General features: G+C 46.9%; 1 protein-coding gene across 2 annotated transcripts in view; it reads left to right on the forward strand.

Annotated features, from left to right (window-relative positions):
- The first annotated feature begins 812 nt into the window (after window positions 1-812).
- LOC147640066 (zinc finger CCCH domain-containing protein 56-like) overlaps window positions 813-25,492 on the forward strand; it is a 43,751-nt gene continuing 19,071 nt past the window's right edge. The window contains exons 1-2 of one of the 2 annotated variants that reach the window (XM_086776706.1): window positions 813-1,818; window positions 1,936-2,119. In XM_086776706.1, coding sequence (XP_086632832.1) covers window positions 822-1,818; window positions 1,936-1,979 — 1,041 coding nt within the window. In that variant the 5' untranslated portion in view covers window positions 813-821 and the 3' untranslated portion in view covers window positions 1,980-2,119. Of the gene's footprint in view, window positions 1,819-1,935; window positions 2,120-25,492 lie in introns of those variants that run through there. The other variant, XM_086776697.1, reaches the window with a different exon arrangement.

Consider the following 25,492-nt stretch of genomic DNA (forward strand, 5'->3'; position numbering starts at 1 on the left):
ATTTATGTTTAATCATTGATTGATAAATATTGATCAATCTAATGTTGCTTTCTTCACTACTTGAAAAAAAGGTGGCTCTTAGTCCTTGCTGCTTGCATCATAGCTGGTTCCAGGATTAAATTTTTGTGTGGTCCATGTGATATGGGCAACGTCGTAAGGAGTTAAGACATGATGATGCCCACATATTATATCTAGCTTGTATCACCATTAAGCCCTTAGCATGCTTGGCTACTTGGGCAAGGTCGTCGCACAAGGAGTTAAGACATGACAATGTCCACATATTATCTCTAGATTGTATCCCTTTGGTCCCTTATGCATACACACCATTGAGCCTGCTTGGCCCCCGACCCAAGGTTTTGGTCTTCCTTATACTAGCTACCACACTTACTAGTGGTCACAAAAGGAGTTAAGATTGCTTGGCTACTTGGGCAAGGTTGCAAGGAGTTAAGACATGACAATGTCCAGGTATTATCTCTAGCTTGTATCCCTTTGGTCCCCTATGCATACACACCATTGAGCCCTTAGCGTGCTTGGTTTGACCGAAGGTTTTGGTCTTCCTTAAACTAGCAACCACACTGATTAATGGTGAGTGCATCCTCACGATGCTATTGTCCTTTGGATTGCTTGTCGTCAAGCACTATTGTTTATTTGTTGGGTAAAGCATTACACATTGGCCTCGAACCACTTGTATTTTCCACCCCTAAACTACTAGGTAGCGCCCAGCTAGCGCGCATGGGCCGCGGTTACGTGTGAAACGATTCTAAAGCATGTACGTATATATGTTTGTTCCCGCGAGGGATCTATTTGACCTAGAAGAGGAGATGGACACCACCGCCGCCGCGGAGCTTGCAGTGGGCTCGTTGCCAGGGGACGGCGTTTGGGTGGGAGGGAACGGTGATGCAGGAACCTGGTCGGACGGTGATTACGATGCTGAAGACTCCGAGTGGGTGAAGGGCCGCAGGTATCATCAATTTCATCAGCAGAGCAGGAACGCCCGTCCACCTGAGAAGCGAGCGCGGAGCATGGTTGGAGATGGAGGAGGAGCTGGTTATTCTGGGAGGCTGGGGGGTAGTGGGGATCACGCGGTTGGATCTGGCTATGGAAATGATCACGGGGGGCCTTCGCCTGAGAGTTACGAGTTTCAGGGCCAGAGGGCAGTAAATGGGGGAGGAGGGGGGCTGCAGAAGCAAGGGAGTATGAGGGGTAGCAATTCTTTCGCAGAAGAGATGGACTCCACTATTGCAGAGTCCTCTCCAGCCGCAGGAACGGCCTCTTCTACGGCTAAAGGGAAGGGTACGGGTAGCATCTTCTTCAAGACCAAGTTGTGCTGTAAATTCAGGGCTGGTACTTGCCCCTACAACTCAAATTGCAATTTTGCTCATGGGATGGAGGAGCTTAGAAAGCCTCCTCCGGGATGGGAAGAAATGGTGGCAGCTCAAGAAGCTGAACGAGCTTTGCGTGGGGGCAGGGACGGCCAAGTCCAGGTTATTGTGGAGCCTACAGGAGCTGGAGTCTCGGGGGATGCACAGAGATTCCACAAAACACCCCGTCCTTGCAGAAAATATTATACGGAAGAGGGATGTCCCTATGGTGATAGGTGCATTTTCTTGCATGATGATCAAGGTTCCCAAGTGAGGGTTCTGAGGGAGAGCAATGCTATCAGTCTGGGACCTATGACGAGTCTGGTGAATGGTGCAGCAAGTGCAGGTGGTGCTAGCGAGCGGCCATCAAACTGGAAAACCCGTGTCTGCAATAAATGGGAGACAACAGGTCATTGCCCTTTTGGCCAAAAGTGCCACTTTGTGCATGGGACCTCAGGTAATGAAGACACCTAGTGCTCTTATTATTTTCATTCATTCTTTATTTTTTAATGTGTGCACTTCTTTGCTGCTAATTAGGTATTCCTTACCTCTGTTTGTCCTCACGCTTCTTTAGGCCAGGCTACCAATTCTATGAATTGTCATGGTGTCAAATATTAAGCATAGTTGCTTCCCAACCAACAGTAGCAATGGGATTGCCACAAAGTTTGTTGGTTTGAACTGTTAGGTTGCTGAGGCATACATGGTTACTGCAAGGAAAGCTTGGGGTTTCTTTGGGACAGGTTGTCATCTTTTGTTTGGTAAGAATGCTGAATGCTGCAATAATTGTGAGACATTTGTAGTATGGCCTATTATTTAGATATTGTGCATTTAATTCAAGGCTCTAATTTGGATCTGGCTACATGTACTCCGGCTCTAATTTGGATCTGGCTACATGTACTTCGGCTGTTCTATTTGTTCTCACTCATCATCTTGCCATAGGTGCAGTCGACCATGATACATCTATCACCAACACTCGGAAATAACTATTTTTGAAGCCGCTGCATCGTAGGATATCAAGTAGCTTGGCATCCATAGGTGAATAGTTCTTGAACTTCACAAGGTAGCGTCTCTGAAGTGTGCCACATGCAAGCTTATGCTCCTTGTGAAACACAATTCGCTCAGGTTGTAACACCTTTTCTAGCTCATCCACTTCCGGTGGATTTTCCATAATAGGCTCTGTCGGCTCGAGTCCCACATACTTGCGCAAGAGGCTTACATGGAATGCATTGTGGGTTTTTCAATGGTTCGGCAAAGCCAACTGAAAAGCCATTTCATCGAGATGCTTAATGGCTTTGAATGGTCCATAGTATCTGGTAGTGAGCTTAGGATACATGCCCTCTTTTCTAGGCCTCTTTTTGAGTCTGGATTTCTTGAATCTCAACAATGTGTAGCCTTTTTATGCTTCTCTTGATAACGATCAATGGCTGTCTGCAACTGTGCAAGGTAATATCTAGGTCCCTGATATGTTCATTGGCGGCAAAAATTTCATCCTTTGTACGAAGGATGGGTGGCAATACCACTTTGCCATACATGATCTCAAATGGGGCCTTTCTTGTAGAAGCACGCAGTGTTGTTGCTTGCAAATTCCACTAGTGGCAAATACTTCTCCCAAGAAGTTTTTGTCGGAATGCATAGCAGAAATGAGACAAACTATTGTGAGAGAGAAAATGCACAAGTGTAGAGAGAGAAGCTGTATAAACTTTGCTATATACACCGAAGATCCGATACACAATGTATTGGGCAAGGGTGGTATATATACACCACCTTGGGTTGCTGGTCGGCCAGCCACAAAACAGGTTGATAGCCCTATGAAAGCCCATGATTGGGATAACATCTAGTCGGCTAGCAAATGATTAGTCGGCCAGGACAAAATCAGGTCGGGCTGAATACAGATCAAGTCAGCTAGCTCTAAGGGTTCTCCACGACTAGCAAAACTGGGAAATAACATGGACAATGGAGAAACACCTACATGGGCGGACATACCCACAACAATGGCCCTAATGTGTAATATGTATAGATAGGAGATGACTGCTAATACTTCCTCTCAGGTCCTGGATGTGGAACCAACCCCAGTGAGCTGGAGTGCTGACGGAGCATCTGTTGAGGTAGAGGCTTCTGGAAGAGGTCTGTCGCATTGTCCTCTGTTGAACAAAAGATAAGCAAGATGTCACCAACCAAAATCTTCTCACGAATCAAGTGAGATTGTATCTCTACATGCTCTACATGCTTGGTCCGGGCATGGAAGATAGGGTTCCGAGCAATAGCTATACAGCTTTGGCTATCGCACTAGATGATTGTGGGTTCCTTTTGTGGAAACCCAATCTCGCTAAGTAACCCCCATAGCCACACAACCTTGCAAGTAGCACCACAAGCAACCCTGTACTCTGCCTTTGTAGAAGACAAGGTAATAGTTGGCTGCCTCTTGCTACTCCAAGAAATAGCTTCTGAGTCAAGGGTAAATCCGTAGCTTGATGTAGATCTCCTCGTGTTTGGATCTTCTCCCCAAACAGAGTCACTCCAACTTCGGAGTCTGACTTGGTCCTTCGTTCCCTCTCCAGTGTCATAGAAGAGTCCAAGATCTTTTGTACCCTGTAGATATGGCAAGACGCGCAATCCTGCGTCTCAACGAGTCTTCAAAGGTGTCTGAATGAATGAGCTCAACAGCCCCACTTGAAAACTCAAGTCCAATGTGGTGTTCAACAACCAAATCAATGAATCAACAAACTTCCGATTCAAGGAGGCATCAACCTGCTCACACAAGGATCATTTACTGTCAGTTTGGTATTCGGGTCCATCGGTGAAGAAATAGGCTTGCAGTTCTCCATCCCAAAGGCCTCCAACAACTCATGACCATACCGCTTCTGAGAAACAAAGAACCCCCTCTAGGTCTGCCAAATCTCCAATTCCAAAAAGAAATGGAGTAAGCCTAAATCTGTCATCTCAAACTCCTTTGACAAGGCAGCCTTCGTCACAGCTATGTCCTCCACATGACCGCCAGTGAGAATAAGATCATCCACATAAAGGATAATCAAGGTGACCAAACCGCGTTCCTGAAAAAGATACAAGTTCGGATCTGCAATTGATCTCTGGAAACCCTTTCTAAGAAAGAAAGAATCAATCTTCTGATTCCAAGTCCTCGGAGCCTGTTTAAGACCATACAAGGCCTTTTGTAACCTGTAAACCATCCCCTTTGATCCTGGAACCTCAAAGCCTGGAGGTTGCTCAACATACACCTCCTCCTACAAGTAACAGCTCCTCCGATTGACTTTTATCACGAACTCTGTGGTCCACTCGAAGGGATACTCCGTAACACCTGATTCTCGAATGGTGTCCAACAACCACTTTGGTACTTGAATAGAACGCGGAGCCTCCTACTGCTGCTGGGGCTCATCTCCAACCTCGGGCTCAACTTTGACAACTGACTGAGACTAGCTAGCTGGAACAATAGCCTGGGAATCATCCTCATACTCATCTAGTTCTCCAAGAAGTGGTGGCTCCTCAACAGTGGAAGCTGGAACACGCACATCAAAGACAACATCCATGCTGACAACCACCTTGTTCCGCTCTGGGTCATACAACCTATAGCCTTTGGAAAGAGAGTTATATCCCACAAATATAAGCTTCTGGGATTTCAAGTCAAGCTTCCCCCTCTGTTTCTTTGGAATGTGAACATAGGTATCACTCCCAAAAACACGAAAATGGGAGACATGTGGTTTCCTGCCAAAATAAACCTCATATGGAGTCATCTTAGGTCCTGAAGTCGTTGGAGATTGGTTGAGGGTATGCACAGCCATAGCCATAGCCTCTTCCCAAAGTGGACGAGGAAGATCACTATGCTCCAGCGTCATTCTCGCCATCTCCCCGACGGTCCGGTTCTTACGTTCAACTACTCCATTCTCTGAAGGCGATCCTATACACAAGATCTCGAGGAAAAAACTGAATGAATACAATGTGGGGGCAATGGGGCCTATTTATATGGCCCCATATAGCAGTCGGCGAGCGCTAGCATGCGCCGCCAGCCCTCACGACTGGGCACTTCCAGTCGGCCAGTAAAAAAAAACAGCCACGACCCCTTCTAATCAGGTCAGCCAGCTCCACGTGTACAAGAGTGCACTCGGCCAGCACGAGAAGCTCTTGCTAGCCTGGGGCAGCCACCCACACCATGGAAAAATGTGGAAAAAATACGGGGAGTGAGGAAAAATGAGAAAACACCTATATAGGGCGGGCACACCCACAACAGAGGCCCTGGTGTCTGATAAAGACAGGAGATGACTTCTAACACCCCCTCTCAGCTCTTGGCTGTGAAATCAACCCTGGAGTGCCGCCTGAGCATAGCCTGAGGTAGAGACTTCGTGAAGAGGTCCGCCGCATTGTCCTCCGTCGAACAATAAAGTAGCAAGATGTCACCATCCAAGATCTTCTCACGTACAAAGTGATACTGTATCTCTATGTGCTTGGTCCGGGCATGGAAGACCAGGTTCCGAGCAATAGCTATACAACTATGGTTATCACACTGGATGACTGTGGGCTCCTTCTGTGGAAACCCAATCTCGCCTAGCAGCCTTCGCAACCACACAACCTCGCAAGCAGCATCACAAGCGTCCGGTACTCTGCCTCTGTCGAAGATAGGGCAATAGTTGGCTGCCTCTTACTGCTCCAAGAAACTGCTCCTGAGCCGAGGGTAAAACTGTAACTTGAAGTAGATCTCCTCGTGTTTGGATCTCCTCCCCAATTTGAGTCACTCCAACCTTGGAGTCTGATTCCATCCCCTCCTGTGTAAAAGAGTCCTAGATGCTTCGTGCTCTGCATATACCGCAAGATCCGTAATCCTACGTCCCAATGAGACTTCAATGGCGTCTGCATAAAAGAGCTCAATAGCCCCACAGAGAAGCTCAAGTCCAATCTAGTGTTGAGCAACCGATCTCTAAAATCCAGTCTGAACAAGAAGGAATCAATCTTCTGATTCCAAGCCCTGGGAGCCTGCTTAAGACCATACAAGGCCTTACGTAACCTGTAAACCATCCCTTCTGATCTTGGAACAACAAAGCCTGGAGGCTGCCCAACATACACCTCCTCCTGCAGGTCACCATTAAGGAACACAGATTTTACATCCATTTGATACATGGGCCACCTTTGAGAAGAAGCAAGGGCAAGAACGGTCCGAATCGTGGTTATCCGTGTTGTCGGTGCAAAGGTATCCTCGTAGTCGATGCCTGGCCGCTGAGCATAACCTTTAGCCACAAGTCTGGCTTTGTGTTTGTCCACTGATCCATCTGACGCATATTTGGTCTTAAAGACCCATTTGACACCAATGACTGACCGTTTCGACGGCCTCGGTACCAACTCCCATGTGTTCTTCTTCTCGATGGCATCAAGTTCCACCTGCATGGCTTTCCTCCAAGTATCCTGTGAGAGGGCTTCCTTTATGGAAATGGGCTCCTTGTCCCGCATAATACGAGACATCAGAGCATAGTTTACCTGAAGAAGCTCCGTTGTATTGCTTTTGTCTCGGACTCTGTGTGATCTTCGAGGGCCGTCCTCTGTGGTCCACTCGGAGGGTAACTCCGTGACACCCGACTCCCGAAGGGTGTCCAACAACCACTTGGGTACTCGAACAGATCGAGGAGCCTCCGGTCGTTGCGGGGGCTCTACTCCAGCTGCGGGCTCAACCTCCTGTTCTGACTGAGGTTGATCAACTGGAGCAATGGTCTGGGAATCATCATGAGACTCTTCTGGATCTCCAAGAAGTGGCGGCTCCTCGACAGTGGATACTAGAACATGCTCATCAAAGACCACATCCCGGCTGACAACAAAATCGTTCGTGTGTGGATCATACAATGTGTATCCCTTGGAAAGAGAATTATACCCCACAAATATAAGCTTGCGGGACTTGGAGTCAAGCTTCCTCCTCTGCTTCTTCGGAATATGTACATACGCATCACTCCCGAAAACACGGAAATGCGAGATATCAGGTTTCCTGCCAAAGTATGCCTCAAACGGAGTCATATTAGGTACTGAAGTCGTTGGAGACCGATTGAGGGTATGGACAGTCGTTGCCACAGCCTCTCCCCAAAGTGGACGAGGAAGATCACGATGCTCAAGCATGGTCCTCGCCATCTCCATCACAGTCCTGTTTTTGCGTTCTACAACTCCATTCTTTGAAGGTGATCCTGTATTGGCCAGTTCCCTCTTGATGCCATGATTTGCACAAAATCTGAGAAATACAGTCCAGGAGAATTCACCCCCTTTGTCAGCCCTGAGAGTCTTTACCTGCAATCCATACTCTTTTTCCACCATCACGTGCCAATCCTTGAACCGTGCAAAAGCTTGGTCTTTCTGTGAAAGAAAGTAGACCCACGTGAATCTGGTACAGTCTTCAACAAGTAGCATAAAATAGAGAGATCCTCCCAATGATGGTGTTTGCTAAGGTCCACACAAGTCAATGTGAATCTACTCCAACGGTTTCGAAGGCCGCCTGGAAGCCTGCTTCGGAAAGGATTCCTTGTGCTGCTTACCACGTATGCAAGAACTGCAACGGCCTTGCCTATTGCCAACATCTGGCAAGCCAACCACCAACTGGTCTCGGAAAGCTTGCCGCAGTGCATTCACATTTAAGTGGCCAAAACGAAAGTGCCACAGATCTCCGACCTGAGAACCTGTCAACGAGGAGAGTGCAGAGAGCTTGTAGATACCATTCTCCACACCGCCGTCCCAAACAACCTGGCCAGTCTCACGGTCCTGTAGCGCAACTGAATGCTCCTCAAATTCCACTTGAAAGCCAGTCTTGCATACTTCATGCACTGACAGAAGATGAAAACCCAGAGCAGGGACGTAAAGAACATGGGAAGCATGCTCCCCCTTGTCGTCGGGAATAATCTCCATCCGGCCCTCACTGTGTATCGGAATAGTGGAGTTGTCGCCAATAAAAATGCGACCTGACTGTCGTTTCAGATCCAAAAAGAAGTCACGGGACGGAGGCATGTGCTTGGAAGCACCACTGTCAAGAAATCATTCCCGGGTATCCTTCGCGGTGAAATCAACTGCCTCCTCGCTCGAAGACGATGAAGCATTGGAGTCCTCCATCTCTAAGTGCACAAATGCAGGAGTCTTTGCAGCTGAGGCTGAAGAATTAGCACTCTTCCCAATCTGCTTAGGACACTTCCTCCAATAGTGGTCTTTCTCGCCACAATCATTACAGGACCGCTCGGCCTTTAGCTTCTCTCATTCTGTGTCGGGCTTCGTCTCAAAAGACTTCTCCGGTGAAGCCTTCCCTTTGCCCTTGTTGGTATTCCGGCCTTTCGATTGTTGGCTAGTTGAGGCCTCCGAACCTCCGCTGTGAGGAGGGTTCGTGAAACGTTCCTCCATGGTCCAAGACCATGGGCACAAGCTCCTCCCAGGTAATGGTGTTGAGCCTGCCACTCGTAATCAAAGAGGAGTAGAAAGCGAAATACTGAGCAGGCAAGTGGGACAGCAAAGTAATGGCCATGTCTTCAGTGATATCTCCTTCCCAGCCCCTTGGAGGACTTCCTGTTGAAGGGCCTGCAGCTTGTTAATGTGCTCCCGCATCGTCGATGACTTTGCAGGGTTCATAACCCGCATCTGCACTTCCAAGGAGATCCTCTTCATGGGTGATACCTTGTTATAAAGAGAAGCCAAGTGTTGCCATATGCCTCTGGCCAGCGTCATATGCTTTACGTGATTGATTACTTGTGGTGTGCAATTGAGGAAAATAAATGACTGGACCCTGGCGTTGACACGATCCCACATCTGTGCCTGTGTCTCGCGGTCCTTCTTCATTGACAGTAACTCCCCTTCCTCTGCTTCCGGCCGTGGAACCTGATAACGATGAAATCAACAAGGTCATATGACTCCAGCATAGACTCCATCATAACCTTCCAGATGCCGTAATTGTTCCCGTCTAACTGACGGTCCACTAGGAACATGGGGAGAGTCGGGATCTTCACATGCTTCTCAGCCATCTCTAACAAATCTGCCATTGCGGGGATGCAACTGAAAGGGTGGGTGGGTGGGTGGGAAAAAAAAACTCTAAACCTGCAAGTGGCTGTCCAGCAACTTAGCCCGCCTTCCTCTTGCTACTTCTCTTCCCGAACAGTCCAAATAGTCCACCAATCAGCAACGTAACAATCCTTCTCTTGCTCAGAAAACTCCCAAGATCTTTCAAGAGCCTAGGGCTCTGATACCATGTCAAAATACGCAACGGAAATGATAACCAAATCTGAGACCACAAGAGCAAGTAGAGTGCAGAAAATAGAGAAGTAGAGAGATAGGCGTGTAACTCTTCTCTATACACAAGATCCTGAGGAAAAAATTGAATGAATACAATGTGGGGGCAATGGGGCCTATTTATTTGGCCCCATATAGCAGTCGGCTTGCGCTAGCATGCGCCGCCAGCCCTCACGACTGGGCACTTCCTGTCGGCTAGTAAAAAAAACAGCCACGACCCCTTCTGATAAGGTCAGCCAGCTCCACGTGTACAAGAGTGCAGTCGGCCAGCACCAGAAGCTCTTGCTAGCCTGTGTAGCAGCCACCCACACCATGGAAAAATGGGGAAAAAATACGAGGAGTGAGGAAAAATGAGAAAACACCTATACAGGGCGGGCACACCCACAACAGAGGCCCTAGTGTCTGATAAAGACAAGAGATGACTTCTAACACTCAACAGCCTCATTAGGAAGCTCCCGTCCAATCTGGTATGCATCAACCAAATCAATGAACCATTCTGCTTCCGAGTCGAAGAGGCATCATACTAGTTTCTTGTGCATGGCACTTATTTAAGTGTCTTAGCACCTGGTTCGTGATTTTCATTGGCATATGATTATCTCATTGATATTGGTGATTGAGACACAATTGGCTCTTGTGCCTGTATCTAGTATATCTTCCATGGAATTCTCGCCCATTTATTTTGGGACATGATTTTGATATTGGTATTATGGAGACTTATTTAGTCTCACCGATTTCTTTGGGACATGGATTCTTCAGTTATATTGGATTTTTGAGATTGTCTTGTCTCGCCCACGTAATGGGCATGATTATATCTTGGATATATGGCTTCAAGCTTAAAGTTGCGGACAACTTTTAAGAAGCTGGGGAGGATGTCACCAGCCTGGACATTTCCTAGTATGAAAGGGGTCTGGTGGACTCCAAGATGTCTAAATATTTGGAAAGTACAAGCTTTGGGAATGGGGGATTATCCTAGAATACAAAGAACCACACTCCTAAAATTTAGGAGAGTTGCTATTTTTGGCCCGACTCCGATGGAAATTCTGTTCGCGTCATTACATGTGGAATTGAGCAGATACCAAGAGTTGGCAAAGTGCCTATGACAGAATGTCTACCAGTTGGGATATTTTTAGAGATAAAGCTTATGGAAGGACCCATCTCTTAGATTGGGACATGTGGCAAGAAAGTGGACCAAAGTGAGACAAGTGGCTTGACACTTGTTAGAAAGTGGATCAAAGTGAGACAAGTGGCCTCACACTTGTCACTTCAGCTATTGTGTGGCTCTCCACTTGTCATTGTAGCCTTCTCTTGCCATTTTAGCTCATGGGAGGCCCAAATCTATAAATTGGAGCCCTCTCTCTTCATTAATAGAGGCTCTCTTGCTGCACACTAGCCTCTACCACCGTTACAGGCTGCCCTAATGATGGCTACTCTCTTTCTCTCTCTTGAAGGCTGCCCATGAAGAATACCGGCTGTTGGGGACTGTTTTAGAGGCTTCCATCGCGAAGAAATACTGAAGGCAAGGGTATTTAATATTTATTATGATTTCCAGCATTTGTACTTGTTGTACTAGCCCTTGTACTTGTTGTACCAGCCATTGAACCGGTTGTACCACCCATTGTACCGGCTGTACCAGCCATTGTACTTGCTATACTAGTCATTGTACATGTTGTACCAGCATTTGTAGTGGTTGTACTTGCTGTACCAGCCACCGTACTGGCTGTACCAGCCACCATACATGCTGTACCAGCCATTGTACCTGCTGTACCAACATTTGTACTTGTTGTACCTGCTGGCGGATAACCAGCTGTTGTAGCTCTGGTTCATCCGAACCAATGTCCTCCCACCATAGAGCAACACCAACTTTGGAGCGGTCGATATGTGCATCATGACAGCCATAGGAGCCATGAAATGACCTGTACATGGAAAGTTGGTCCCTAATCTTGCGCCTAACTGATGCATCTGGCACAAGACGGTCCAAGATGATCCTCCATCCAGTGCTCACCTCTTGGTCGCTCTCTTGCTTGTTGCCTTGGAATTCTGGGTCCACCACATGAGCCATTGCATGCAATGGAGAGTAGTAGGAATTCCACCTTCCTAGACACAAGGCATGGATCTCCTCGTATTTGTCTTTGCCAGGACGAAGTCTTTCAACTTCTCTATCATGCGATCCATGGCCTCATAGACCTTGCCTACGCATGGTTGCATAGTGTCTACAATCCTCAATAGGTGGACTATGGGCCTCACCATAGCCATCCGTTTTCTTCACACGCTCCCACCAAGAGGCGTCATCCGCCCGGAACCTACACTCTTGGCTAGTGTTTGTACGAGACTCTTGCATGTCGACAAACTCGTCGCTAAGGAAAAGCCTCCTCAAAGCACTACTACAATCCTTCAACCGGCCCAACATGAGGAAGTTGTAGGCAAACCGGGTGTCGGAATATTTGAGGAGAGAGAGAGAGAGGACCTCTTGTTGAACTCATGCCGAAATCTTTGGTGGTTGAGGACAAAGGAGACCATGGTGTTGGCCTCCTCAATGAGCGGGCTGATCCATGGCAATGCCCCTATGTCCTTGAGGAGGTTGTTTAGGTAATGAGCCATACAAAAGGACACCGTGACATGTCCATACATACCTTGGCGGATAGCTCCCGCTGCCCTATTGGAAGGTTGCCCATCCGCAACAAAGCCCACTACATGCTCAGGGCCAATGATCTCCATGGTGGTAGCGCACTCCGTAGCAAGCACATTTGCGCTCTTCTCGGTGCCGGATGCATCATGAGATGAGATGAAGTACATCTCTCCGTGGGAATATGCAACCACGCCATGAATACTCCTCTTGCGGGTGTTGCTCCATCCATCCACAATGAGGGAGACTCCGTTCCTCTCCCATTGTTGCTTTGTGTTGTCGGCCACTTGCTCTACAATGCGCTTCTTCTTCTCAAGCAATGTAGTGTGCAAGCTCTCGGATGAGGGGGACATATAGGTTGAGTCATACTCCCCAATCTTCTTAACCATGACCTTGAAGTATTCCGACCTATTCAAGAAAGCAATTTACTAATGAGAAGGGAACTAGGATGATGAAAACATGAATGATGAATTGGCAATGATCGATTGCACTTACATAGCCGCTTGAAAGGCAATGTGGTCGTGGAAGAAGAAGCGGGCTACCGCCATATCCACCTCCTCCTTCAACTTGGGGTTTCAATTCTCCCCAAGTGTAGATTGTCGCCGTGGACCACGCAAGGGCTGAGAGGCCGTGGAGATGGAGGGTGCCGACGTAATGGATGGAGCAACATTTTGACTCGATTGTGAAGGTGATGGTGTGTATGATCCCGATCCACCACATGACTCCATCGTAGAGGCTTGAGTTGCTCTCTCCATCGTCGCGGGATCGACGGCCACTCGTGGTGTCCTTGTTGCTTCGACCGCCTCGTAGACGGCAAGCTTGTCAAGAAGTTCCTCTCTCTTTTCAAGCATGACATTCGTGCAAAACTGCAACTCATGTCCACTTTCATGCAAGAGGTGGGCTCGCACTTTGTCGGCGCAACCGTTTGCCGGTACGGGCAAAGCTTGCATGCCCATGGCCAAGAACTGCCTGCAGGAGTGGATGGGATGTAGTTAACCTCCTCCCATCATGTCCACCCCGTTGTCCTTCTACGGGAAGCCCCGGCATGTGAGGAGGATGCCATGGTTGAAGATGGCTTGTGCCTTGAGAGAGGGAGAGAGGGAGAGAGAGAGAGAGAGAAAGAGAGAAAGAGGCTTGAGGAAGAGACTAGAGACTAGAGTGCTTGTGTGAGAGCCTAGAGGCTTGGAAGTTGGAAGACTCAAGAGGCTTGAGAGAGAGAGAGAGAGTAGAGCCTTGTGTGAGAGGCTTGGAACTTGGAAGTTGGAAGAATCTTGAGGTAGAGAGACTAGAGAGAGTAGATACACTCATAGAGTGTGGCTTGTCGCTTGAAGCTTGAGCAATGAGGCTTGAGCAATGAGCAAAGTGCCAAAGACTCAAGACTCAAGACTCAAGAGACTTGAAACTTGAAAGTTGCTTGAAGGTGTGTGTGTGTGTGCTTGTAGCCTTGTAGGCTTGTAGCCTTGTTCTTATATAGATAGGCTGAATATTGGATTGGGCTTCAACAAGAAAGGTTGTTGTGTTTAACACGCGGGGTCCACTAAAGAATATGTAAGATAGCATGTGCGTTCAACAGAAGGGGTTTTTTCTCAGATGGACTTACATAAATATTTACAAACATAAAGGAGTTTTTAAATTGAAAAAGTGAAAATTTCCATACCTAAGAGTTAGTTTTATTACCAAAATCCATACATAAGCGGTATATTTAATATATAAAAATTTATTAATAAGGGTATTTTAAAATACCCCTTGAACGCACGTGCTATAGGTAGGCAAGGGCCTTGGGCCAAGGGCCAAGGCCAAGGCCCAAGTGGCAAGAGGGGAAGGCGTCCCCAAACGGCCAGAAAACGGGCAAAAAAAGAATCGTTGCAGGGCGCAACGGCTCTTTGCTGCCCCCCCACAGGTCCGTTTTCCACACTGTCCCTTGCCAGCAGCTGTCCCCGTCCCCTGTCCCTTGTGAGGGACGCCACCAAGGGGACGTCCGACCGTCCCCGTTTCTGACGCGTCTCGGGACGGTGTCTCGGCGTCCCAAGCTGCCGTCCCTTCCGTCCCTTGTGACTATGGTTAAAATCAAATATGTGTGTGTCTGTGTGTGAGAGATTGGTTAAGAAAGCTTGAAGTTTATATCTAATATTCTTTGATAGACAAGGAGTGATGTGTCAACACATGTCACATTCTAGCATTTCAGCGTATCTAAGAATTTCAAAATTAGCACTCACAACATAAACAATGTCTAGACATACCCAAATACACCATGATTGGAATTTGACAATTCAAGTACATAGTAGAAACAAATGATAAATCAAAATCAAATGACAATGTCACATCTGTCTGATGCCATGAGCGCAATTGGGCTATACAAAGCGATCGTTGAACATAATAAATAGAAAAAAGGACAAAGGGGAAGAAACCAAAACACAAACGTTTTTTAAAGTTTGAAACGTTTGGAAACATCTTGAAGTCCAAAAAGTACTAAATAATAAAAAACGGGTTTTAAATGCAACCTTGGGTCTGCATAGGTCGGCACAAATCAGTGTGTACCAACTCCAAAGGTTTTGAAGGCCACCTAGTAGCCTATTTGGAAAAGACTTCCTGTGCTACTTACCACGAATGCAAGAACTACAGTGTCCCTGCTTGCTGCCAACATCTGGCAAGCCATCCACCATTTGGTCCTAGAAGGCTCGCCGCAACACATCCACATTTAAGTGGCCTAAACGGAAATGCGACAAATCATCGAGCTGAGTACCTCTCAGAGAAGAGAGTGCTGAGAGTTTGTAGATCCCATTCTCCAACTTGGCCTGTTGCTTTGTCTCAGAGAGCAACAAAATGCTCATCAAACTCCACCCGCATGTCAGTCTTGCAAATTTCATGCACTGACAAAAGATGAAAACCAAGGAATGGGACATAAAGAACCCGGAAGGAATGCTTCCTGTCAAATCCCCACGGATCCCCTCGTGATCGATCTTGGTTCGAAACTCGAATCCTGCAAACAAACGAACAAACAAACAAGAAGGGGGTGCAAGCTTGACTCACCTCCCAACCATGACAGCCGTGGGCAAGCCCACAGTCTTGGCTGTCCTCACCGAGCCACGAGCTGAGCTAATTAGGATGACGTACGGACCAATCTCCTCCTCGCGACGTCCCATACCGCCACGAAGCTGCCCTCGCGGGCCTCGAGATTGCTGCCGGCCTCGACTGCGTAAAGCAGGTGCACGTCTGCACTAGATCCAGGCTCCAAGACCATAGAGCTCTCACAAACTCGCGAGACTCTATATCCCAATAACTAACCTTGGCCACCCTTTTATAGGCTCTTGGCCGGTCATCGGGCGTCCACACTTGGCGCCTGCCCGTCCATACTTGGGCGTCCGATGACCGGCGTCCACACTTGGGCGCCTGCCCGTCCATACTTGGGTGCCCGCCCGTTAGTATTTCCCTAACTCAGCTCGTCAATCAGCCTGCCTAGTTCCAACTTTCCCAAGCCTCGAAACTAGTCTTGCATGTGTGTAGCTTATGACCATTCACTTCTCCATAAAGTCGGAGAAGATCATGCAAGCCAAATACTTTAGAATTGAACAGACAAAAAGAAAAAGCACTAGGGCGAGAAAGTACAGTAATTGACGTACCTATCAAAGACAATTGATTAGCTGCCTTTGGCTTGGGTCCTGCGTTCGTCTTGGTACCCTTTTGCTTTGGGCACTCGTTACGCATGTGTCCTTTTTCTTCGCAGATAAAACAACGTCCTTTCTTCTTGAGCTTTAAAGCCCTAAGGAGTCGTTTCTTCTTCGCTGGTGTCGAATTGGAACTCTTCGAAGGTTGGTCCAAAGACTTTCCTTCCGTCGTGTTAGCTATAGGTGCGGAGAACTTTCTTTTATGCTTGTTCCCTTGCTCGGTAACGGGTTTCGACTTGGAAGAGACCATCGTATCATCATAGATACGAGCTGAATGAATGGCCTCGTCCAATGTTTTACATTTGTTATTTTTAACCTGTAATCGGTACAAGTCTGGTAAACCAGCTACGAAAAACCCCAAAAGAGTAGTGGGATCCATCCTTGTAGCTTTCATCTGTAAGTGTCATGGCCCTGTGAAAATGGAGCAGGACAAGTGTGGGCATGGTGGTTGCAGAGTCAGAATATTTTATGATTCACATGGGGGGTGCCCGGACAGAGTTTAAGATGTGTGGACATCCCTAGGTGTGAAGGGGGGAACTAGAAACATTAAGTTTTAATGTTTATTGGAGTTTGCCCCTAGGCCTTAGTGGCCCTAGGAACTTATTAAAGTTTGGGGCCCTAGGGATTAATTTGGGGAGGAGTTTTCTCTCTCTTCTCTCTCTCTCTTCCCTTTTTGGGGAGTCGTGTAGCAAAAGTGGAGAAGCCTTCGTGCGCATGGGGAGAAGGGTGGAAAAGCATAGAAGCAAGGCGGCTGCTGTTTTCTGAGTTTTTGCTGCTGATTTCTTCTGTATAACCAGCTGTACTTCCCACGTGTGCAGTCCGTACAGCACTGTACGACTGCAGTACAGGCTCCTGCTGAAATCTGTTGCAAGTGTTCTTCTTCTCTGCTGGAATTCTCTGCGCACAGGCCAGTATAGGCTGTACCAGCAAGTACACAGCCCGTACAGCCCTGTACAACAGCCGTACAGTGTACGGACAGGGCTGACGCACGCTTTTCTGAGTGCTAGCAGGCTGTTTATGCAAGTACAACTCCTGGCACGTATCCCGAGGCGGTACAGACGGGTACTGTGCTGATTTTCAGATCTGTATTTTTCAAGGACAGCATAAGAGTGGACATCAGGAGGAGGATATAGGCAAGTACAAGCACACGTGTGAAGCAGGATTGTGGATACAAGTGCCTGCAAGCACAGATTGGTGCTGTTGCTTCCTCCAGTGTTGTTTCACGAGCTGAACTTGGTAAGCTTTGTTTCTGTCCATCTCTCTCTCTTTCTACTGCTTGATGTCTGTTGTAGATATGTGTTATCTGGCCCCTTGTGAGAGGAGGGGTATGGCAGATTGACAAGGGATTAAGACAGAGATTGGACAGCACATGTATGTTTGAGCTGAGAAGATGTATCATGCACTTGAGTTATGCCAGATGTATGCCCATGGCTGGCCTGCTTAGTGATCTTGGCTGATCAGAGGGAGGCACAGTGTGTTGTTTGAAGACACAGATCTGTGTGCATAGATCCTCTGTGCTGAGAAGGATTTGTGGGCCGTCAGATTGGACTTACAGGTGTAAACTCTTGGCTGGTCTTTGTGTTGTACTCGGCCATTCATTTTATTATAATTGAATAAAGAAATACTGCAAGGGGCGCCAAGCTTTGGGGCCAACAGGTGTCGTTGTGTTTTCAGATTTGGGCACTCTAGCTCCAATCTGTGTTTTGTTTCTCATCTAGACTACAAGTGGACGGGTGATTGCTCCTACCGCACTCTGGTTTTCTATCAGAGGCCGGTTTCAAGGTTCCGTCCCCGGGACCAATCATCAACTTTCTGAAGGGGGTGAGCTCGTGGTTGCTTTGAAGAAAGCCATCGCTGAAAATTCAGCAATCATGTCTGATACAGAGGAAGAGTACTTCTATCATGAAGAAGAAGAGCAAGAGACTTCTCCTGAGAGAGATGTATCTGAGGATATTTTTGCAGGAGAACAGGCTGCAGATGTTGAGCCTTATGAGGATGTAACACAGCCAGAAGATGTGCATGGTAAAGAGGAGGATGATGCTCGGTTCAAAGATCGCTTGGCTAGTGTTATGGATACTTTTATGCAGCTCACACAGAGTGAGAGATTTGCTGAATTTTTGAGATCTCGCACAGAGCCCCGCACAGAGTCCCAGAAAAAGAAGAAGAAGGTTCGTTCGAAGAATCTTCCTCAGGGTCATGGTGGTGCCATCCCACAGGAACCATCTTTTGGCCAGTTTTCGAATATGCAGCATGCTTATGGTGCAAACTCTCAGAGTTCCTTCTATGGACAGCCACCTATTCCTCAGCAGAACATGCATCCAGGTTATTTTGGTGGTGGCTCGGTGTTCCAATCCATGACTGGGGGTTATCCTCAGGGAGGCATGGGTATGTATGGGCCTTTTGGAGCCAATTTTCAGCCTGGCATGCAAGGGAATATGTATGGTGGTATGCAGTCCGGTATGGCTGGAAATATGTTTGCAGGCATGCAACCTGGGATGCAAGGCAATATGTTTGGTGGCATGCAGCCAGGTATGCATAATGGAATGTATGGAAACATGGCTGGAATGTATGGTATGCCTGGCATGGGAATGGGAAATGTTGACCCAATGATGGGTATGAATGTTGGGGGCAGCAATCTCACGAAACCACTTCCATATGATAATCTAACGCCTATGGGAAAGGCGAAGGATTACAAGGAAGGGGGAGCTGCAGTGAAGTTTGACACTTTCAGTGGGGCCAAGGGTAAATTGAAGGCACTTACCTTTTTACAGCAGTTTGATGCTGCTTTTTTTGGTGGAAATTACACAGAGTCCTCGAAGGTGAGGAAAGCTGCCACTTTTCTCAAGGGCAATGCTTTGCAGTGGTGGTCTACTCTTCTTTTGCAGGGCATAGCACCCACTACATGGGTCCAATTCAAACAGGTTTTCTCTTCCGTATGGCTCACATCTACATTTGAGGTGGATGTTATGACTGCATGGCACAAGCTGGATGCTTCAAAGTGTGATAGTTTGGAGGATTATAACAAGAAGTTTTGGGAAGCTCTACTCCCAGTGACTTCTTATCGTGCCGTGCCATTATCTGAGCAGGTAGAGAAGTATTGTTGTGGGCTGCCCAAGGAGGTACGAGATTATTGTATAAAGACAAGAGTAACGAACATGTCACAGATGATTGAAAATGCTATGACAGCTAATGCGTTACTCACAGGTGGTTCATCTGGATTTAAAGGCAGTAAGAAGTTGGGCAAGAAAGCTGAAAAATTTGGGCATGCTTCTCGTGATGCTAAAGGGTCTACAGAGACAAAGTATAAGAAGTTGCCAATGCCCAAAAGGACTTCAGAGGAAAGACAGGCTTTGAGAGATGCTGAAAAGTGTTTTTACTGTATTGAAGAGGGGCATATGTCATTCAATTGTCCCAAGAGAACGTCCAAGAAGGACCCTGACAATAAAGGAGAGCCCAAGCCAAAGAAACCAAAGCCTTCTGCAGGCTTAGTTCCTGATCTTGTGGGGGAGCAGCTAAGTGGTGAAGCTACAGAGTTGTGCAGGGCATGGGGCAAAGTGAGAGATCAGAATGCTTTGATCTTTTTTGACACAGGTGCTAGAGCCAACTTCATTTCACCAGATTTGGGTGGCCGATTGGGGATTCGCGCAGAGGAGATGGGACCGTTACATGAGGCAAATATGGCTTGTCCAGGGTATGCAGAACCTGTCACTCCTATTATTGGGAAGCTTCGGCTTCATTTGCAGGGTTATGTGGACAGCGAGGAGTTCTTCATCATGCCTTTGGATGGCTGTGATGTTTTGTTGGGGATGCCATGGTGTCACAGGGTACATGCGGTGGTGGATACTTACAATAGGAAAATTACTCTGACTCATAGAGGGAAAGAGTATGTATTGGATGTAAAACTCAAAGGGGAAATCTGTTCCTATTGTATCCGCTTCGGCGATTTCATCAGTAATGAAAAAGCATCTTTCCGCGTATTTGATTTATGTAAAGGATGCACAGGATAATGAGTCTAAGTCTAATTTGTCAATGTTAGATAAGGACAGGGCTGATTTCTTAAGTGGGTTTCAAGACTGTTTTTCCGAGTCATTGCCAGGAGAATTACCTCCTAAAAGGCCAGAAGATCATGCCATAGATCTGATTCCTGGTAGTACTCCACCGAATAGACCGCCGTACCGTGTTAGTGCAGCCCAACAGGAAGAGATTATGAGTCAGGTGCAGGAGCTATTGAATAAAGGGTTGATTCAGCCTAGCTCATCACCCTTTTGCTCACCTGTGCTCTTAGTGCAGAAGAAGGATGGTTCTTGGCGCATGTGTATTGATTACAGGGCGCTGAACAAGAATACCATCAAGAATCGATTCCCCATACCGAGGATCGATGACATCTTGGACCGCTTACAGGGCTCCACAGTTTTTAGTCGTATTGACTTGAAAAGCGGGTATCATCAGATATGCATTAGACCCGAGGATGTGCATAAGACAGCATTCCGAACCACATTTGGGTTGTATGAGTTCTTGGTTATGCCCTTTGGTTTGACAAATGCGCCTGCCACATTTAACAGAATGATGGACAGGATTTTCAGGCCTCATAGAGAGTTTGTGGGCACATTCTTTGATGATATGATTGTGCATTCACAAACTGAGGAAGAGCATAGAAGGCATTTGGCCATTGTGTGTGCAGAACTCAGAAATCATAGATTGGTGGTTAATGGCAAGAAGAATGAGTTTTTCTTGCAGGAGATACATTTCTTGGGGCATATTGTGTCTGGTCATGGAGTCCGTATGGATCTAGCAAAGGTGGAAGCAATACTTAATTGGCCAGCTTTGAGGACCGTGCATGATGTACGCAGCTTTCTAGGATTGTGTTCCTATTACAGGCGTTACATACGGCACTTTGCTGAAATTGCTTTGCCTCTTCATGCTTTGACAAAGAAAGCAACTCCGTTTAGATGGGCTGATCGGGAAATTACAGCATTCAAAAAGCTCAAAGAAAAGCTTACTTCGGACCCAGTATTGGTGTTACCGGACCTCCGAAAGGCTTTTGTTGTCCAGTGTGATGCATGTGGAAGTAGCATTGGTGCAGTTCTCATGCAAGAGGGACATGTGATAGCCTATGAGAGTAGAGTTTTGCAAGATGCCGAGAAGCATTTACAGGTGTATGAGAAAGAGATGTTGGCTGTAATTCACGCTCTTTCTACATGGAAACACTACTTGCTTGGGGCTGATTTCACTGTGCAGACAGATCATCAGACCTTGCGATATTTCCTCACGCAGACTAAGCTTTCAGAGAAGCATATGCGTTGGGCAAACTTTTTGTCAATGTTTCACTTCCAGATTGTGCATGTGGAAGGCAAAAAGAATGTAGTGGCAGATGCTTTGTCACGCAAGCCACAGGTCTCTGCAGTTTCACTTGCTTATCATCATGAGCTTGATGAAATGAAAGAGCAGTATGCCCATGATGAGGATTTTGAAAGGTTGTATGATCAGATGTCTGAGGGTCAGCGGCATGAGCATTACACTCTCAGAGATGGGTTTTTATTGATGCATGGCAGACTGTGTGTTACCAGGCCATTGCGACTCAAGGTTATGATTGAAAGTCATGCTCCACCGTATGCAGGTCATAGAGGCATTGACGCCACGGTCAAAGCAGTGGAGACTTTCTTTTATTGGCCAACCTTGAGAAGAGATGTTGATGCCTTTGTGAGGCAATGCATCGTATGTCAGAAGGTAAAGTTTGACCGTCAGAAGACACCAGGGTTATTACAGCCTTTACCTATTCCGGATAGACCTTGGGAGAGCATTGCCATGGATTTTGTATTTGATCTTCCACGGACACAAACGGGAAATGATGGCATCTGGACTATCATATGCAGGTTCAGTAAGCAGGCACATTTCATTCCCGTGAGGAAGACAATTAAAGTGGATCATATGGTGAAGTTGTTCATGGCGAACATCTTCAAGTATCATGGCTTGCCTACGTCTATCATTAGTGACCGTGATCCACGGATGACGAGTTTGTTTTGGAGAGGGTTGTTTGACAACATGGATACAACTCTCAAGTTTTCATCGTCATTTCATCCACAGACAGATGGTCAGTCAGAAGAGGCTAACTCTACAGTGTTGGATCTTCTCAAGTGTTATGTGTCAGAGCACAAGCAACAATGGGAAAAGTATCTTCCTTTAGTGGAGTTTGCATATAACAACACTGTACATAGCTCGACAGGCAAGGCGCCTTTTGAGATTGTAGAAGGAGGGAAGAAGGTACCACCCATTTTGCATACAAAGGATAAGATCTTTGAGGCTGATCAGTATGTGGAGAGCTTGGATGAAGCTTATCGGAGAGTTAAGTTGGCCCTCCAGAAAACTCAGCAGAAGCAAAAGAAAGCCGCAGACCGTCACAGACGTGATTTACAGTTTGCATTGGGTGATTGGGTTCTTTTGCGTTTTGAAAAGGCTAGACTCAAGAAGATGAAGGGTAAAGAGCACTTATTTCCTAAGTTGAGCATGCGATATTATGGGCCTTTTCAGGTTTTGGAAAAGATTGGTGAGGTAACCTATCGATTGAAGTTACCAGATCACTGGAGGATTCACAATGCTTTTCACGTGAGTCTTCTTAGACCTTTCCGTGGGGATGTGCCTGAGGATGTATCAGATGAGGCTCAGCCGGAAGTTGAGGAACTTGATGAGGTTCTGATTCCAGAGCAGATACTGGCACATAAAGAAAGGAAGGTACGAGGTAAAGTTTCCCGTCGCTATCTTGTGAAGTTCAAGAACTATTCACCGATGGATGCGAAGTGGATGGAGGAAGGTGACTTAACAGATTCACCTCAGGTTTTGCAGCTTTATCTCGATGCCTTTGAGTTAGAGCCGACTCTTATTGTGGCTCATTCAGGTTCAGCAGAGCATGGGTCTGGAGCATTACCTGATGCTCAAGAGGGGGGTAGCACCTCCACTCCCTTGATACAGACAGGCTCAGATGACATCTAGAGGTCGCTTGGTGCAGATTTTATCTCACCCGAAGGTACTGAGGCTGACAGTACATCTGTTTATGGGACTTCTATGATATATGTGTACTAGTCACATGGAGATTTTTGTGGATATGTATGGTTCACAGTGGTATACAACTTGGGCTATTACTATGCCATTGGTTTGCAGTGAATGTTGATACATGTGTATGGCTCAGAGAGATTGGGACGCTGATCTTGCCATATTGTATATTTCACTTTGGATATTTTGATGCATCACCAGAATGCAATCGAGGACGCTTGCCATTTTTCAAGAGGGGGGTATGTCATGGCCCTGTGAAAATGGAGCAGGACAAGTGTGGGCATGGTGGTTGCAGAGTCAGAATATTTTATGATTCACATGGGGGGTGCCCGGACAGAGTTTAAGATGTATGGACATCCCTAGGTGTGAAGGGGGGAACTAGAAACATTAAGTTTTAATGTTTATTGGAGTTTGCCCCTAGGCCTTAGTGGCCCTAGGAACTTATTAAAGTTTGGGGCCCTAGGGATTAATTTGGGGAGGAGTTTTCTCTCTCTTCTCTCTCTCTCTTCCCTTTTTGGGGAGTCGTGTAGCAAAAGTGGAGAAGCCTTCATGCGCATGGGGAGAAGGGTGGAAAAGCATAGAAGCAAGGCGGCTGCTGTTTTCTGAGTTTTTGCTGCTGATTTCTTCTGTATAACCAGCTGTACTTCCCACGTGTGCAGTCCGTACAGCACTGTACGACTGCAGTACAGGCTGCTGCTGAAATCTGCTGCAAGTGTTCTTCTTCTCTGCTGGAATTCTCTGCGCACAGGCCAGTACAGGCTGTACCAGCAAGTACACAGCCCGTACAGCCCTGTACGACAGCCGTACAGTGTACGGACAGGGCTGACGCACGCTTTTCTGAGTGCTGTAGCTGCAGGCGGTGCTTGTCGGGTGGCTGGACAGACCTGAATACACAGGTTCAGGTTGGTACAGGAGTGGACAGCAGGCTGTTTATGCAAGTACAACTCTTGGCACGTATCCCGAGGCGGTACAGACGGGTACTGTGCTGATTTTCAGATCTGTATTTTTCAAGGACAGCATAAGAGTGGACATCAGGAGGAGGATATAGGCAAGTACAAGCACACGTGTGAAGCAGGATTGTGGATACAAGTGCCTGCAAGCACAAATTGGTGCTGTTGCTTCCTCCAGTGTTGTTTCACGAGCTGAACTTGGTAAGCTCTGTTTCTGTCCATCTATCTCTCTTTCTACTGCTTGATGTCTGTTGCAGATATGTGTTATCTGGCCCCTTGTGAGAGGAGGGGTATGGCAGATTGACAAGGGATTAAGACAGAGATTGGACAGCACATGTATGTTTGAGCTGAGAAGATGTATCATGCACTTGAGTTATGCCAGATGTATGCCCATGGCTGGCCTGCTTAGTGATCTTGGCTGATCAGAGGGAGGCACAGTGTGTTGTTTGAAGACACAGATCTGTGTGCATAGATCCTCTGTGATTTGTGGGCCGTCAGATTGGACTTACAGGTGTAAACTCTTGGCTGGTCTTTGTGTTGTACTCAGCCATTCATTTTATTATAATTGAATAAAGAAATACCGCAAGGGGCGCCAAGCTTTGGGGCCAACAGGTGTCGCTGTGTTTTCAGATTTGGGCACTCTAGCTCCAATCTGTGTTTTGTTTCTCATCTAGACTACAAGTGGACGGGTGATTGCTCCTACCGCACTCTGGTTTTCTATTAGAGGCCGGTTTCAGTAAGTCACGAAACTTCTGGAGGTAGATCTCATAAGTGAGGTGCTTCGAGGTCATGGTCAAAGCTGAAAACCGGGCAACAATATCGTAATCATCCTCTTTCTTGAGGAATTCTTTCTTGAAAACGTCTTCGAATTGTGCCCAAGTCGTTGGCTTAGGGTTGAGTTCCTTCCACCAAAGCAAAGCTTTGCCGGACAGGAAACCTGCTGCTAACTGGATCTTCTTTCCATCATCATATGGATGAAACTGAAAGTGAACTTGCCACTTATGTAGCCACGTGTCCATGATCTCCTTGGTGCGCTGCTTTTGCTCGCCCCCGAACGGTTCTGGAGTAATGTTGGGGCCTAAAGCTGAAGCCAAGGTATCCATACCCGAGAAAGTAGAGAGGGTAGTGGTCAATAGAGCGATGGAGTTCTGCAAAGCTTGCATCTGGGCTGCGATTTGTGCCTGACGTTCCGTCGAAGAAGCTTCGAGAGCTACTTTGAACTCTTGGAAATCTGATTTTGACACAAAATCGTCAAAAAGATCGGCATCGGTACCTTCCGTAGCCGGCAAGCCTTTGCGTTCCACAAGGGGCTCCAACTCCGATTCTTGGGTCGACATCGTGAAGAGGGTACGTGGAGAGAAAATTCGATCTTTGCACAACAAAAGTGCACGGGAACTTGAGAGCTTGAGAGCTTGAAAACTTGAGAACTTGAGAGATGTGTGGCAAGAAGCCCACTTGACGGGGTTTATAAAGGTTTCCCAAAAAAACTAAAAGCCCCCAAAAGCTATGCTTGGCTTTTCTTTGCTTTTGTGTGTTTTTTTTCTTGAATAAATAAATAAATAAATAAATAAATATATATATATTAATATATGGATATATATA

The sequence above is a fragment of the Cibotium barometz genome, chromosome 3 (assembly GCF_041138505.1).
Source record: "Cibotium barometz isolate CiBa-2024 chromosome 3, ASM4113850v1, whole genome shotgun sequence".
Classification (NCBI taxonomy): Eukaryota; Viridiplantae; Streptophyta; class Polypodiopsida; order Cyatheales; family Cibotiaceae; genus Cibotium; species Cibotium barometz.